This window comes from Falco rusticolus, chromosome 3 (assembly GCF_015220075.1).
Source record: "Falco rusticolus isolate bFalRus1 chromosome 3, bFalRus1.pri, whole genome shotgun sequence".
Lineage (NCBI taxonomy): Eukaryota > Metazoa > Chordata > Aves > Falconiformes > Falconidae > Falco > Falco rusticolus.
In genome coordinates this window covers 105,125,015-105,136,800 of record NC_051189.1, presented here as the reverse complement: position 1 = coordinate 105,136,800, position 11,786 = coordinate 105,125,015, and the positions used below count along the sequence as shown (strand labels likewise).

At 55.7% G+C, this 11,786-nt stretch overlaps 2 protein-coding genes across 3 annotated transcripts; one reads left to right on the top strand and one right to left on the bottom strand.

The window, feature by feature from the left end:
• Positions 1 to 45: 45 nt before the first annotated feature.
• NOL9 (nucleolar protein 9) lies at positions 46 to 6,876 on the bottom strand. Its single transcript, XM_037382119.1, has 12 exons — positions 6,659 to 6,876; positions 6,363 to 6,588; positions 6,013 to 6,140; positions 5,725 to 5,863; positions 5,051 to 5,147; positions 4,206 to 4,303; positions 3,282 to 3,443; positions 2,800 to 3,088; positions 1,855 to 1,966; positions 1,312 to 1,489; positions 687 to 820; positions 46 to 379 (listed from the first exon to the last, which is right to left on the bottom strand). The coding sequence occupies exons 1-12, from the start codon at positions 6,848 to 6,850 to the stop codon at positions 251 to 253; spliced, it is 1,884 nt and encodes a 627-aa protein (XP_037238016.1). The 5' UTR covers positions 6,851 to 6,876; the 3' UTR covers positions 46 to 250.
• Positions 6,877 to 6,929: 53 nt separating this feature from the next.
• Positions 6,930 to 11,777, top strand: TAS1R1 (taste 1 receptor member 1). 2 transcript variants are annotated; one of them, XM_037382118.1, is made up of 6 exons: positions 6,930 to 7,088; positions 7,164 to 7,470; positions 7,795 to 8,571; positions 8,965 to 9,177; positions 9,557 to 9,677; positions 10,716 to 11,777. In XM_037382118.1, exons 1-6 carry the CDS (start codon positions 6,949 to 6,951, stop codon positions 11,681 to 11,683), a joined length of 2,526 nt encoding a protein of 841 aa, XP_037238015.1. In that variant the 5' UTR covers positions 6,930 to 6,948; the 3' UTR covers positions 11,684 to 11,777. The 2 variants fall into 2 exon arrangements, with proteins under 2 accessions (XP_037238015.1, XP_037238014.1); XM_037382117.1 differs by having other exon boundaries at positions 7,164 to 8,571.
• The last annotated feature ends 9 nt before the right edge of the window (positions 11,778 to 11,786 follow it).

Sequence of the window (11,786 nt, the reverse complement as noted above, 5' to 3'; positions counted from 1 at the left end):
TGTCCAAGTCAACACGGGCCGGGGAAAAAACTCAGACCAAACCACTGGTTTTAATGGATATTTATTACAAAACACCAAAATACAAACTGAAAGTATAAAACATTATCAAAACCGGACATGCTGCAGTATCTCCACCAGACGCCTGTCCAGGGTCTCTCAGAGCTCTGAGCACCCAGGGCTTCCGTGGCCGCAGCGGGCTCTTGCCAGGCCCTGTACAGAACTCATCCCGCGGGCCGAGCTCCCCAAGGCTTTAGGCATAATCACACTCAAACGCGTACTCCCTCCTCTTGAAATGCTTCTTCTTTTTCAGCTTCCCAGACCCCAAGATGCTGTAGTTATAATCGGATGTGACATAGGGGATCTCTCCCTCAACTCCTTGCTGAAAAAACAAAACCAGGAACAACTTTAAGAAGTCTGAATGGAACAAGAAGCGTTTTCCTCTACACACTGACCAAGCTGACTGGTGGGAAGGAAGGAGCAAGCAATCACTGAACAAACCCTGCTCTGGTATCTGAAACACGAGAAGAACGCCCTCCTCTCTCTTGTTTCTACCTGCTAAGGACAACTTCCTAGAGAGATAACCATCTGCTAATGCCCAGGCATCTCCAAGCATGCATAAGCCTCAAAAATATGGAAATGGAAAAGCTGCCAGCCAGCCTAAGCGCAGCCTCCCGTACAGCTCCTACCTGGCCCACAAGAATGCAGTTTGGGATGGAAATATTTCCAAGGAGCAAACAATTCACTTGTCTCAGGTTCTCTGGAGGCACTGGCGTCAGAATGTGGTAAAGCTTCCTCTCCATCTCCACCCCTCGGACAATTCCTTAAAAAAACCCAACAACCACAAATGCACAATTCGGTCTTAACTGCACCGCTACATACAAGCGGCAACTTCCCAAACGGCGCATCCTCGTTCATCGGTACGCTCCTACCGAAACCCGAGCTCAGCATCAAACTCCCAGTCAGACCCGCAATATTAAATCATAGGAGGAAACTGAGAGACAACTACAGGAATTTTGCGTAAGCCACGTGGAATCTGCTTTGGAGAATGTGAATCCAGAAAGCAAGTAAACTGCCGAGTTATGAAAGAGAGAAGCAAGCTACAAAAGGTGCTGCTCGGTGACATCCCCCATAGCTGTTACCACAAGGTAACAAAAACCACAGGACTCGAGCACAGCTCGTAACAGAAGAGATACTCTCTCATGCCACTTTTTCAGTTTTTTTGAAAGAGCAGGCAATTCTGTCACTCTGCAACCTATCTGTCAAAACAACAACAGGCGAGAATGCAGCTTGAGCTCTCCGGGGCTTGCTCACCGAAGCCAAGGCAATCACAGACCGGTGTCTGTGTCAGCAAGACCGGCCCCTCGCTTTCGCATTTGATTTCATCCGGTATCCTGCAGAGCCCGACCCAGCTGGCGTTCACCGCGTACATGATGTTGGTAGGAGCGACGTCGCTGTGAATCACCCTGAGTGCAACAGCACTGAAAGGTACCTGAGGGGGTAAAGAAAAAGAAGGAAAAAACTGTTCATCATCAGTTCAGTTTGAGTTCAGAGATAAGATAACACCAAGCACACAAAAACGGAATGCTCTGTGCCTACACCTACAGACAGGCTGTACCTCAGCGGCAAATGCAACAGTTTCAACATTAACAACCAAACGCACAGAAATCACGTGCCATGCCGACACCTCCACAGAAACCCGACTTCCAGATACACTGAATAAAGTCCTTATCTTTTTGCAGATTACAACATGTTCTCCCCTCTTCTGAAAACCACTTGCAGCACAAGCAGAACTGTCAGTTACTATGAGCCGGGCTCTCTGCAACATCTCCAAGCCTTTCAAAAACAGTCATTTACCTGATAGGGCACAAGACTGTGCAGCGGAAGCACTGCCCCTATGTCTGGGGACTGCAGCTGACCCAGGTAACCCAGTATGGACATGTCACGCAAGATGCTGCTATGTACTCGCCTGCAAAAATAACCACAAGTCAAGGGAAGGCAGCACACCCTCGCACAACAGTTCATACCCCAGGCAGTCCCCAGTACGCCGTGCAGAATTCCATACTAGTTTTTAAAACTTCTATCACTGAAGAAAATGTAGAGCTCCGTTTTTATTACCTCTAAGGGATCCCAGGATTTAGGGCATTGTTTCAACTTCAAAAAGGCATTAACTAACAAGGGTGGTGGGGTTTTTTAACAAAGTCTGTTATTGGGTAACAGCTCACTTCTCCTACCCAGATGTCCGCACGCCTTTCAGGCAGAGTAATGTATCTGTTTTCTTAACGAGCTCATTAATCAAGGCAGAGTCAAAAAAAAAAAAGAGTACTTAGAATTGGCAATAAAGACCCAAAATCCAGGAAAATAAACATTTCCGAGACACTCAAGTACCAAAGAAATTGAGATATAATGCAATCATCATCTAGATCCATGAGAAATGGATAAGGAACCCCTCAATTGGGGAAAAAACCCAAAGGAGACATAGTATCAATGATTTCATGGGGTAGTCACCTCCAGCGTAAAACTAAGTAACTGTCAGCAGTTCACTGGAAGTGGAGAAGGGAAAAAGCAATCCCCTCTCCCCGGCCTGAAAACCCAACCCTACACAAACATCCCCCCAAACACACTGCCCAGAAAACCCAAACACCTACCACCCAAACCACCCCCTAGTAAGTAAACTAACCAGCTCTGACTGATGTAATGGAGCTCTTGAGGCCAAAGCAAAGCAAGAGCCTTTCCCATCGGGACTACGCAGGATGTTGTTACGCCCGCTACCCACCACGCAGCACTAAACCTTCTACTTACGCTTCACCTGCAATCCCCGCTCGAGGGAATTCTGGGTGGACGTACAGCAACTTGTACTCAGGAGCCGATGCATCTCCCTCCCCTTCAGAGGACTTCCAGTTCTCCACTTCACTCGCACCCACCTGCTTGCACTTGGCTTGCTGTTTGCCTTTGGTGTACAGGCCCGGGCTGAGATGAACGTACTCTGGGGTGAGCGGAGCCATGGCTTTCCAGTCGTACACGTCCATCTGAACAATGTGACTGGGTGACAACAGCCGAATGATATCAATCAGAAGCAGCAAGCCCTCACCTTTAGGGAGCAGAGAAAACACTATTGCTGCCGCTGCATAAACGCTCAGAATGCTGTTACAGAAAACCAGTACTAGCTCAAGGTGGGCAAGCTGCATTTTCTGGTTCTGGACTCTAGAAAGCATGGTGGTGTACCGCTACGATTATTACCTTCCTTCCACACCACCTTTTAAGAACAGATTTATCCCGTTTACCTTTCACCCAGCCCATGGTGTTGATGACCAAAGGCACTTCCTTCTTGTAGGAGCTGAACACATACTTCACAACATCAAGGTATCTTTCTGTGTCCTGTTCACAACTTGTCTGTCCGTAATACACCATCTTACAAGGCATCTGTTGATGGGTGAACGGTGGACCTGAAACAGCGAGCAGCAAACCTCTTGGAGGTTCAGCATGTCAAATCAAAAACCTCCCATCCCTGTAGCACCTCTACAAGCAATCCCTTCCAAAATAATCTGTTCTCCTTTCACGTGCTAATGGTTCTTCCTGTACAGCCTGCACCTACAGAGAAAATTTTCTGTCACTTGCAAGACTCCATGTTAAAAGTTTTGTTTAGGATTTTTCTTTTAGTTTGTTTGCAATCGCTGGTTACACACTTGTGAATTTCAAGACAACTCTTTACCACAGACTACCCAAAAAGTAAACCAGTCTGGCCATATCCTTTTTAGACAGCTACCCAAATCCACAAGAGCACAAATACCAGCGATTTCTCTCACTCTGGTTTTTTTACACTCGTAACAACGGCCCCCAACCTATGTGGATCCCCTTTGTATTTCTCAAGCTAGTTTTATCTATGGATACTGAAAACTGGGAAAGATTTTCCCATAGAGATGTTTAAAATCTGAAAGGCTGAAAATCCACTTTGACATGCCACAGCCTGTTCCACTACCTTATAAACAACCACCTACTTTCACTATCCAAACCCAGAAAAAACAAGCAGGAAGAGTAGCTCCATGTTACTTAGTGAGATTTTCACACAGAGCTCAGATGCCCCTAGCAAGAAAACTGTGTGAAAGGCAGACGTGGAAACTCCCGCTGAAGTACAGCCTTTACTCAGAAAGCACCTTCTGGAAATGAAACAGGTTTCTGGCAACTGCAAAAAATGCCAAAACACGCACCGAGAATTGGCTCCGTTACGTTACTTAAAGACACACATCCAGGCGGCGTAAATTCGGTTTGACCTATGTCACATTCCATATATTCAATTGAGGGAAGGCTGCAGGGAAAGAAGTCTGCATATTAGCATCCACTAAAAAAAATAAGAAACAGGACGTGACCTGGAACACATCAGAAACACAGTCTGATTTTGTTCCAGGTTGTCAAAAATAAATTCTTGAATAAAATCAAACCACCACTTGCCTCTCTCCTTCCCTCACTAGACAAGAGCATTAAGCGAGAACGTAAAAGGCTCACCTACAGTTCAGTATTCTATTACAACAGCTCCATACCCACCCAGTTTTAAGGGAAGCAGCTACAACAATAATTAGAGGCGGTACTAATCAGTGTACCACCTCTCCCATGTTAACTGGGCACCCCAAGACCAGCCATTTGAGACTTATAAACTCTATAATCTTTATTTTAAGCGTGCAGCGGGCATCAAATAGGCTTCTACATCTTGCTCTGCCAAGAATCTTCAAAAACACTACCTAATTATGCCTTACTGCATGTTTTCAAGCATTTTAACCCCCAACTCCTTCCTGAACCCTAACTGCTTGGTGATGAACTCTAGTTCACATACTCCAAAACAGCAATTTAGTAGTATTTCAATAGAATTTTTTTCAGTAGGCAGCATTTCTGAAAGGAACCCAAGACAAGATTGCCTGTTTTTCTGAATTTTTGTTTTTAAAAATATATCCACCTTCCAGTTGTTAACAGCTTTTCTGAGAATCCTGGCAGGCAGGTTTTTTCCTTCTCCTAAATCCCACTGAATACTTAAAAATTTGTAGAATGTGAAAAGACTCACCGATTCAGTAACAGATTAATCAGGTATCTGTTAAATGTTGATTTCCCAGTGTTTTTTGGGCCACACACCAGAACCACAGGGACACCTTCATCTTCCGCTGGAAAAACAAATATACTCTGAAATTGATCAATGCTGTCAGTTACTCTTACGTGCCCCATTTATAGAAGTTTGTTAAAAAAGCCCAAAAAACCCTACAGACTCTGTGGTCTGACTAGGATATATTTTAAATAAATGGGAAAACATCTATCAAAGACAAGCACAATAAGTGTACAAGCGTAAAGGCGAAAGGCTCCTGAAGTGAGAGGCAAGCTCTAGCACTACAGGCCAGCACGTGTGAACTCCAACCGCTCACACGATTTTAGATGATGCTGGGTAAGTAAGAGTAAGTAAGGGGAGTTTTTCTACCTGCTACAAAAAAGAGCAAAACGAGAGCTTCGATGTCAGATTGGGAAGTGCCTTTACAGCAGCGAGCTGCCTGTCTGGAGGGACAGTAACAAACGCACTTGAAGCGATGCACAAGCTGAAGACTCCCAGCATGTAGGAGAAAACCATGACCCCTCTAGAGTGCCTGTCGCAGGGAACACTCTCCCTAACTTTACCTCACGAAAAGCCTCACCGATTTCCTTACTTGATGTCACTAAAGCCCGCAGGCCCAGCTGGCGCACACCACTCACCACAGCATGCTTGGATCAGCTCCTCCAGAGCCACCAACATGCTCTCTGACACCAGCAGCCCGCGCTCGGAGCTGCACTTCACGATGCCAACAGATGCCAGAACGGCATCTTCTGGCGTGAAGCTGGATTCTTCCTTTTTCTGGGGAAGAGAGAAAAACGCTCAGGAGGGGCGTGCGTGAGGCCTGGCAGCTGTGCTGCTGGGCACCGGGGCGGCCGCCTCTCGCTCTGCGCGAGGCCTGTTTGGGAAGGCGCAGGCCGGGGCGGGCACACGGCTCCTCCGGCTCTCACCTGGGGCTCGAAGAGCCGTGACAGCGGCGGGTGGCTCAGCAGAAACCGCGTCACCGGCGTGTCCAGGTGCTCCAGCAGCACCACGGCGCACTCGGGCGAGAACCGCGCCATCACCTTCACCCGCGCCTCTGCAAGGGGGGAGAGCGCCGCCCTCAGCCCGCGCTCAAGGGCAGCGCCCGCGCCGCACGCAAAATGGCGGCCGCCCCGCACCGCGCCGCACACAAAATGGCGGCCGCCCCGCACCGCGCCGCGCGCGAAATGGCCGCCGTCCCGCACCGCGCCGCGCGCGAAATGGCGGCCCGCAAGCGGCGGCCCGCGCTCCGCTCCCCCCCCGCCCCGCTGGCACTCACGGCGGCGGACGCTGTGCGCCCGCATGGCGGCGCGGGCGGCGGCGCGGAGCTGCCGGAGGTCGGCGGCGGGCGGGCGCTCGGCGGGCAGCGCCTCCAGGCTGAGCGCGCAGTGGGTGGCGGGCGAGAAGACCGGCAGCCCCGGCTGGTGCGAGGCGACGGCGAAGCCCAGCAGGCGGACGGCGCCGTACAGGCATCGCAGGCGGCACTTGCCGGTGAAGGTCAGCGCCTGCGGGGGCAGAGCGGCGTGAGGCGGCGGCGGGCGTGAGGCGGGCGGCGGCGGGGCCGGCCGCGCTCACCTGCCGCGGCGCCAGGAGCAGGACGGCGGTGCCCTCCGTCGCCTCCACGGCCGCCAGCCCCCCCTCGGCCGGCGGCACCATGCCGGCGCGGGCGAAGGAGGCGGCGAACTCCCTCCAGGCCGCCTCGGCCCGGCCCCCGCGGGACAGGGCCCGGCGGGGGCGGCGGGCCGGCGGGCCACGCCGTGCGGGCATGGCCGCCTCAGCCTCCCTCCGCCTCCCGCGGGGCCGCCCCTCGGCCCGGCGCCGCCCGCCCCGTTAAGAGGCGCCGCCCCGCCGTGCCCCGCCGCGCCATGCTGCCGCTGCCCGCCCTGCTCTGCCTCTGCGCGGCCGCCGCCGCCGCCTCCTCCGCCAGGCGCGGCGACTACCGCCTGGCCGGCCTCTTCCCGGTGCCGCGGGCCGCCGCCCGGCCGCTGGTGCACGGCTGCGACGCGTGAGTGCCCCTCGCCCCGCCTGCCCCCCGACACCCGCCGCTTTCCCCCCTGAAAACCGCTCTCCATCCGCACAGCGCCGCTGCCTTCAGGAGCCACGGCTCCTGCCTGGCCCTGGCCATGCGCTTTGCGGTGGAGGAGATAAACAACTCCAGCGCGCTGCTCCCCAACGTCACCTTGGGCTACGACATCCGCGCCACCTGCTCCGAGGCCGCCAACCTCCGCGCCGTGCTGCACGCCCTCGCCCGCAAGGGTGGGCAGGAGGTGGGGGCGCTGCCCCCCTTCCGCCGCTACGAGCCCGACGTGGTGGCCGTCATCGGGCCCGACAGCACCCGGCTGGCCCTCACCGCAGCGGCCGTCCTTGGCATCTTCCTCGTGCCAGAGGTGAGCGCGGCTCCCCCCGCACCTGTCCCGAGGGGCGATGGCCTGAGGGATGGGGGGCTTGGCGCCGAGGAGCCGAGCCGGGTGAGCTGGAAGCACAGCCCCTCCCCGCAGGCGCTGGCCCAGGTCTCTTCCCGGGCGCTGTCAGCTGGCGGGCAGGAATTGCAGCCGGCTCACCGTCCTTTGAAGGTTTCTCTCACAGCAGCACGTTTGGCTCCAGGTCCGCTGCTCGCCCAGCCCCCTGTGTCTTGCAGAGACGGGCTGCCTGTGCCATCAGCTCTTCAGGGAGCGCAACCCCCTTCCTTTTTCTCCTGGCTCCCTTTGCAGGTGAGCTACAAAGCTTCCTTGGAGACGCTAAGCCTGAAGCGGTTCTACCCCTCGTTCCTGCGCACCATTCCCAGCGACAGGCAGCAAGTGAAGGCCATCTTCCTGCTGCTGCAGCAGTTTGGGTGGACTTGGGTTGCGCTGCTGGGCAGCGACAATGCCTACGGCAGGGACGGCCTGGATGCCCTCTACAAGCTGCTGATCGCAAGCAATGTGTGCGTTGCCTACCGAGGCATTATCCCCACCAACAAGGACGCCAACAGCCCAGAGCTCCACAACCTGGTCAGAATCCTTAGGGACGTCAGGGTCAACGTCACCGTCGTCTTCTCCAACAGAAAAAGCGCCCACCCTTTCTTTGAGGTGGTGGTCCAGAGGAACATCACAGGCATGGTGTGGGTGGGTTCTGAAGACTGGTCGTTAGCCCGAACAATCTGGCAGGTGCCTGGCATCCAGAGTATCGGCTCAGTGATTGGGATGTTGGTTGAGAAGACAGATTCCACGATGCTGAAACGCTTTGAATCTTGGAAGGCGGCAGAGGAAAGTGCTGCAGCTGAATGTGCAGGCAGCACAGAGGCAGGTGAGGGAGTCGGAGGCAGCGCTCAGCTGGACTGCACCCAGAGCTGCACTGCGTGCCACTTGCTCACCGCTGTCCCCAACACATACGATGCTCAAGCCTCCTTCAGCGTGTACTCTGCTGTGTACGCCGTGGCCCACGGCCTCCATGACCTGCTGGGCTGTGCCTCGGGGACATGCAGCAAAGGCACAGTTTATCCCTGGCAGGTAAGAGTGACTTGAGAAAGGTTATTGCTTGTGGAAGAGGATCCATGAGAATCCTTCCTCATAGGGAAGGATTTCCCCCTTGTGCCTAGGCGTTTTCTGTCCCTCCAAAAAGCTGGTGTCCCAGCTGAAGAACCCTGTGGGCTTTAGCTGCCTGTCAGAAAGCAGCCTGGACCTAGACACAGCCCCCTGCGCTAGATCACTTCTGTTTCAGCCCCTCACAGAAACCTGAAGGGGACTTTCTGCAGCGGGGCATACACTAGCTGTTGGGAGACTGGAAAGAGGAGCCAGAGCAGAAAGGGGGCCTTCCAGCACATCTCCCTCCCAAGACAAGGCACTCCTCAGTGAGAATCTTGTCATTGGGAAGGGCTCTTCTTTTACTTTTCTGGTTTACAGCTCCTACAAAAAATCAAGCAAGTAAACTTCACCCTGTACAAGAGCCACATCTCTTTTGACGCCAATGGGGACATTCATAAAGGCTATGACATAGTCATGTGGAACTGGAGCGGCCCAAGCTGGGCTTTTGATGTGATAGGAGCTTTCCATGTGAACCCCGACAGGCTGAGCATTGACCAGGGCAAAATCCTGTGGCACACAAAAGATGGCCAGGTACTGTTCTGCATCCAGATCTTACTTATTCCTTACTGCTGAGCCAGCTGCACCCCAGCACTGCCAGTTCTGGGGTATTTCCCCACAGCAGGACAAAAAAGGGGGGAGAGGCAGGCAGTATGGGAGGGCAGTCCACGTTCCAAGAATCAGTTTTCATCCTTCCAAAAAACAAACTGTGTGAGAACTGCAAAGGCTCCTACTTTTACCTTTAAACACTCGCTTTCCCACCACCTTTGTAACAACCACAGTGTGGCAAGCTCTCAGCTCCTGCCCAGGCTCTGTCCTGAAAGCTGGCAGCAAGCTGCCTGAATGCTGTCAAGCCTGGGCCTGGTGCTCAGCAAGGTTTCCTGCTGCCTGACCCTTGCTGTGCTCCTGGCAGGCTCCCGCCTCGGTGTGCTCCGAGGCCTGTCAGCCAGGGGAGAAGCGGCTACAGCAGACCCGCCACCGATGCTGCTTCAGCTGCGTGGCCTGTCCATCAGGAACCTTCCTGAACAGATCGGGTCAGTATGCCCCAGGGGGCTGCTACCTCCCTTTCCTTCCTGCTTGGCTCCCCTGCCCGCACCCTGCCTCCTCCTCCTCTCAGCTTCTCGTTTGCATCTTGCCATTCCCCCAGCTTCTTCCCTCCTGCTTCCTCTTCCTCCCTGTGGTCAGTAAAAACCTCTGAGCTGACCTGACCACGATCGGTCTGACTCCTATTTGCTTACCCCTGGGTATGCAAAGCCTGTGCCCTGCGCTTTCCGGGGAGTGCTGCCCACAGTGGGCCCACGCAGTCAAAGAGCCAGCAGAGCCCCTTCTCCCACGGCTGGTGGACAAGGGATGTCCGGCCTGACAGCTGTTTCTTCCACCACATCCTATGGGAGGGAAATTCAAATTCGAGTCGGCGGTTGCATTTGTGCCCCAGATGGCACTCAGGGCTTCTACACCACATGACTGCCAGCAGCTGGTATATGGAAATGTCCCCTGCCCAGGTCAGGTGGCAACAATCTCCTGTCTTGGAGTCAGCAGCCGCAACAACAAAGCCCTGGCTGGCAGCCTTGGCTCACTCTTGGGCTGAGAAGGGTGGAAATGGCCAGCTCCAGGTAACAGCGGAGCGGGGAGCCCCCAGTCCCAGCCAGTCAGCATGACTGTTCCATACCTCTGCCTGCAGAAGGCTGCTGCAGACCCCTCCCTGCCTTTGCAGGTTAGTGCTGCATGCACAAGCCCCTTCCCGCCTGCAGCCCACAGGCCCCTGAGCCTCGGCTCACCCAGCTGAGCTCCTGCGGGCCTCGCGCTTCTCAGCCTAAGCAACAGACCTGTGGAAAGTCCACTGCAGGGGATTTGGGGGTGGGGTGTGTGTGTGTCTTTTGGGAAAAGAGCCCTCTCTGCACCTCAAGGCTTAGAAGCACCCAAGGGCAAGGAGCAGCACGTGGGGAGCAGGCAGCTCTTGCAGAGAGCCTGGGGGACTGCGAGGGCAGGGTGCGCCACCGTGGCGGATCTCTTACCGGGCTCCGTGGTGTGTGATGTGCCTCTGTCACTACCTGGGCTCGTATCCTCCGCAGATCTCTATGGCTGCCAGTCCTGTGGGGTAGATGAGTGGGCCCCAGCAAGGAGTGAAGCTTGCTTCAACCGCACCGTGGAGTTTCTGTCCTGGTCCGAGCCCCTCTCCTTGGCATTGCTGACCCCCACCGTCCTCCTCATGCTGCTCATGGCAGGGCTAGCCATCCTCTTTGCCCTGAACGCCTCCACGCCGGTAGTCAAGTCTGCGGGTGGGAAAATGTGCTTCCTCATGCTGGGCTCTTTGGCCAGCACCTGCAGCAGCATCTTCTGCTACTTCGGGGAGCCCACCAGGCACACGTGCCTGCTGCGCCTCCCCCTCTTTGCCATCAGCTTCACTGTCTTCCTCTCCTGCGTGGCGACACGCTCCTTCCAGATCATCTGCATCTTTAAGCTGAACACGCGCTGGCCGGCCCTCTACGAGGCCTGGCTGCGGCGCAGGGGGCCGGTGCTCTTCGTGGCCACCAGCACGGCGGCCCAGGCGGTGCTGTGCCTGGCCTCGGAGGCCGCCAGCCCCTCCGTGCCGTGGCGGGACTACGGCGTGTCGGCCGAGCGAGTGGTGCTGGAGTGCGGCCCGAGCGCCGCGCTGGGCGGGGCCGCCGCCATCGCCTACACCCTGCTGCTCAGCACCTGCTGCTTCGTCCTCAGCTACGCGGGCAAGGACCTGCCCGCCAGCTACAACGAGGCCAAGTGCCTGACCTGCAGCCTGCTGCTGCACCTCGCCTGCACCGCCGCCGTCCTCTGCACGCGGGACGCCTTCCGCGGCCGGGAGGAGGCGGTGGCGCGGGTGCTCGGCTCCCTCTGCACGCTCAGCGCCCTGCTAGGCGGCTACTTCCTCCCCAAGGCCTTCGTCATCCTCCTGCGGCCGCACCTCAACACGCCCGAGCACTTCCAGATGGCGATCCAGCGCTACACGCGGCGCCTGGCCGAGGCGGCGGAACGCGGCGCCACCGACCCGCCGCGGGGCCGCTGAGACGGCAGGCGCGCGCAGCCCCTTCCCTTCCGGCCACGCCTCCTCGCGTCACATCCGGCGCGCCGCGCCCGGCCGTCACATCCGGCGTGCTGCCAAGATGGCG

What these genes read in the sequence shown, in the direction of transcription:
- NOL9 (XM_037382119.1), bottom strand. Translation starts at nt 6,850, where the DNA reads ATGCCCGCACGGCGTGGCCCGCCGGCCCGCCGCCCCCGCCGGGCCCTG. An exon ending in TGCTCCTGGCGCCGCGGCAG is followed by an intron (nt 6,589 to 6,658) that starts GTGAGCGCGGCC and finishes CTGCCCCCGCAG; the next exon opens with GCGCTGACCTTCACCGGCAA. An exon ending in ACAGTCTTGTGCCCTATCAG is followed by an intron (nt 1,490 to 1,854) that starts GTAAATGACTGT and finishes TTACCCCCTCAG; the next exon opens with GTACCTTTCAGTGCTGTTGC.
- TAS1R1 (XM_037382117.1), top strand. Translation starts at nt 6,949, where the DNA reads ATGCTGCCGCTGCCCGCCCTGCTCTGCCTCTGCGCGGCCGCCGCCGCC. An exon ending in CTGGTGCACGGCTGCGACGC is followed by an intron (nt 7,089 to 7,163) that starts GTGAGTGCCCCT and finishes CCATCCGCACAG; the next exon opens with CGCCGCTGCCTTCAGGAGCC. An exon ending in GCACAGTTTATCCCTGGCAG is followed by an intron (nt 8,572 to 8,964) that starts GTAAGAGTGACT and finishes TCTGGTTTACAG; the next exon opens with CTCCTACAAAAAATCAAGCA.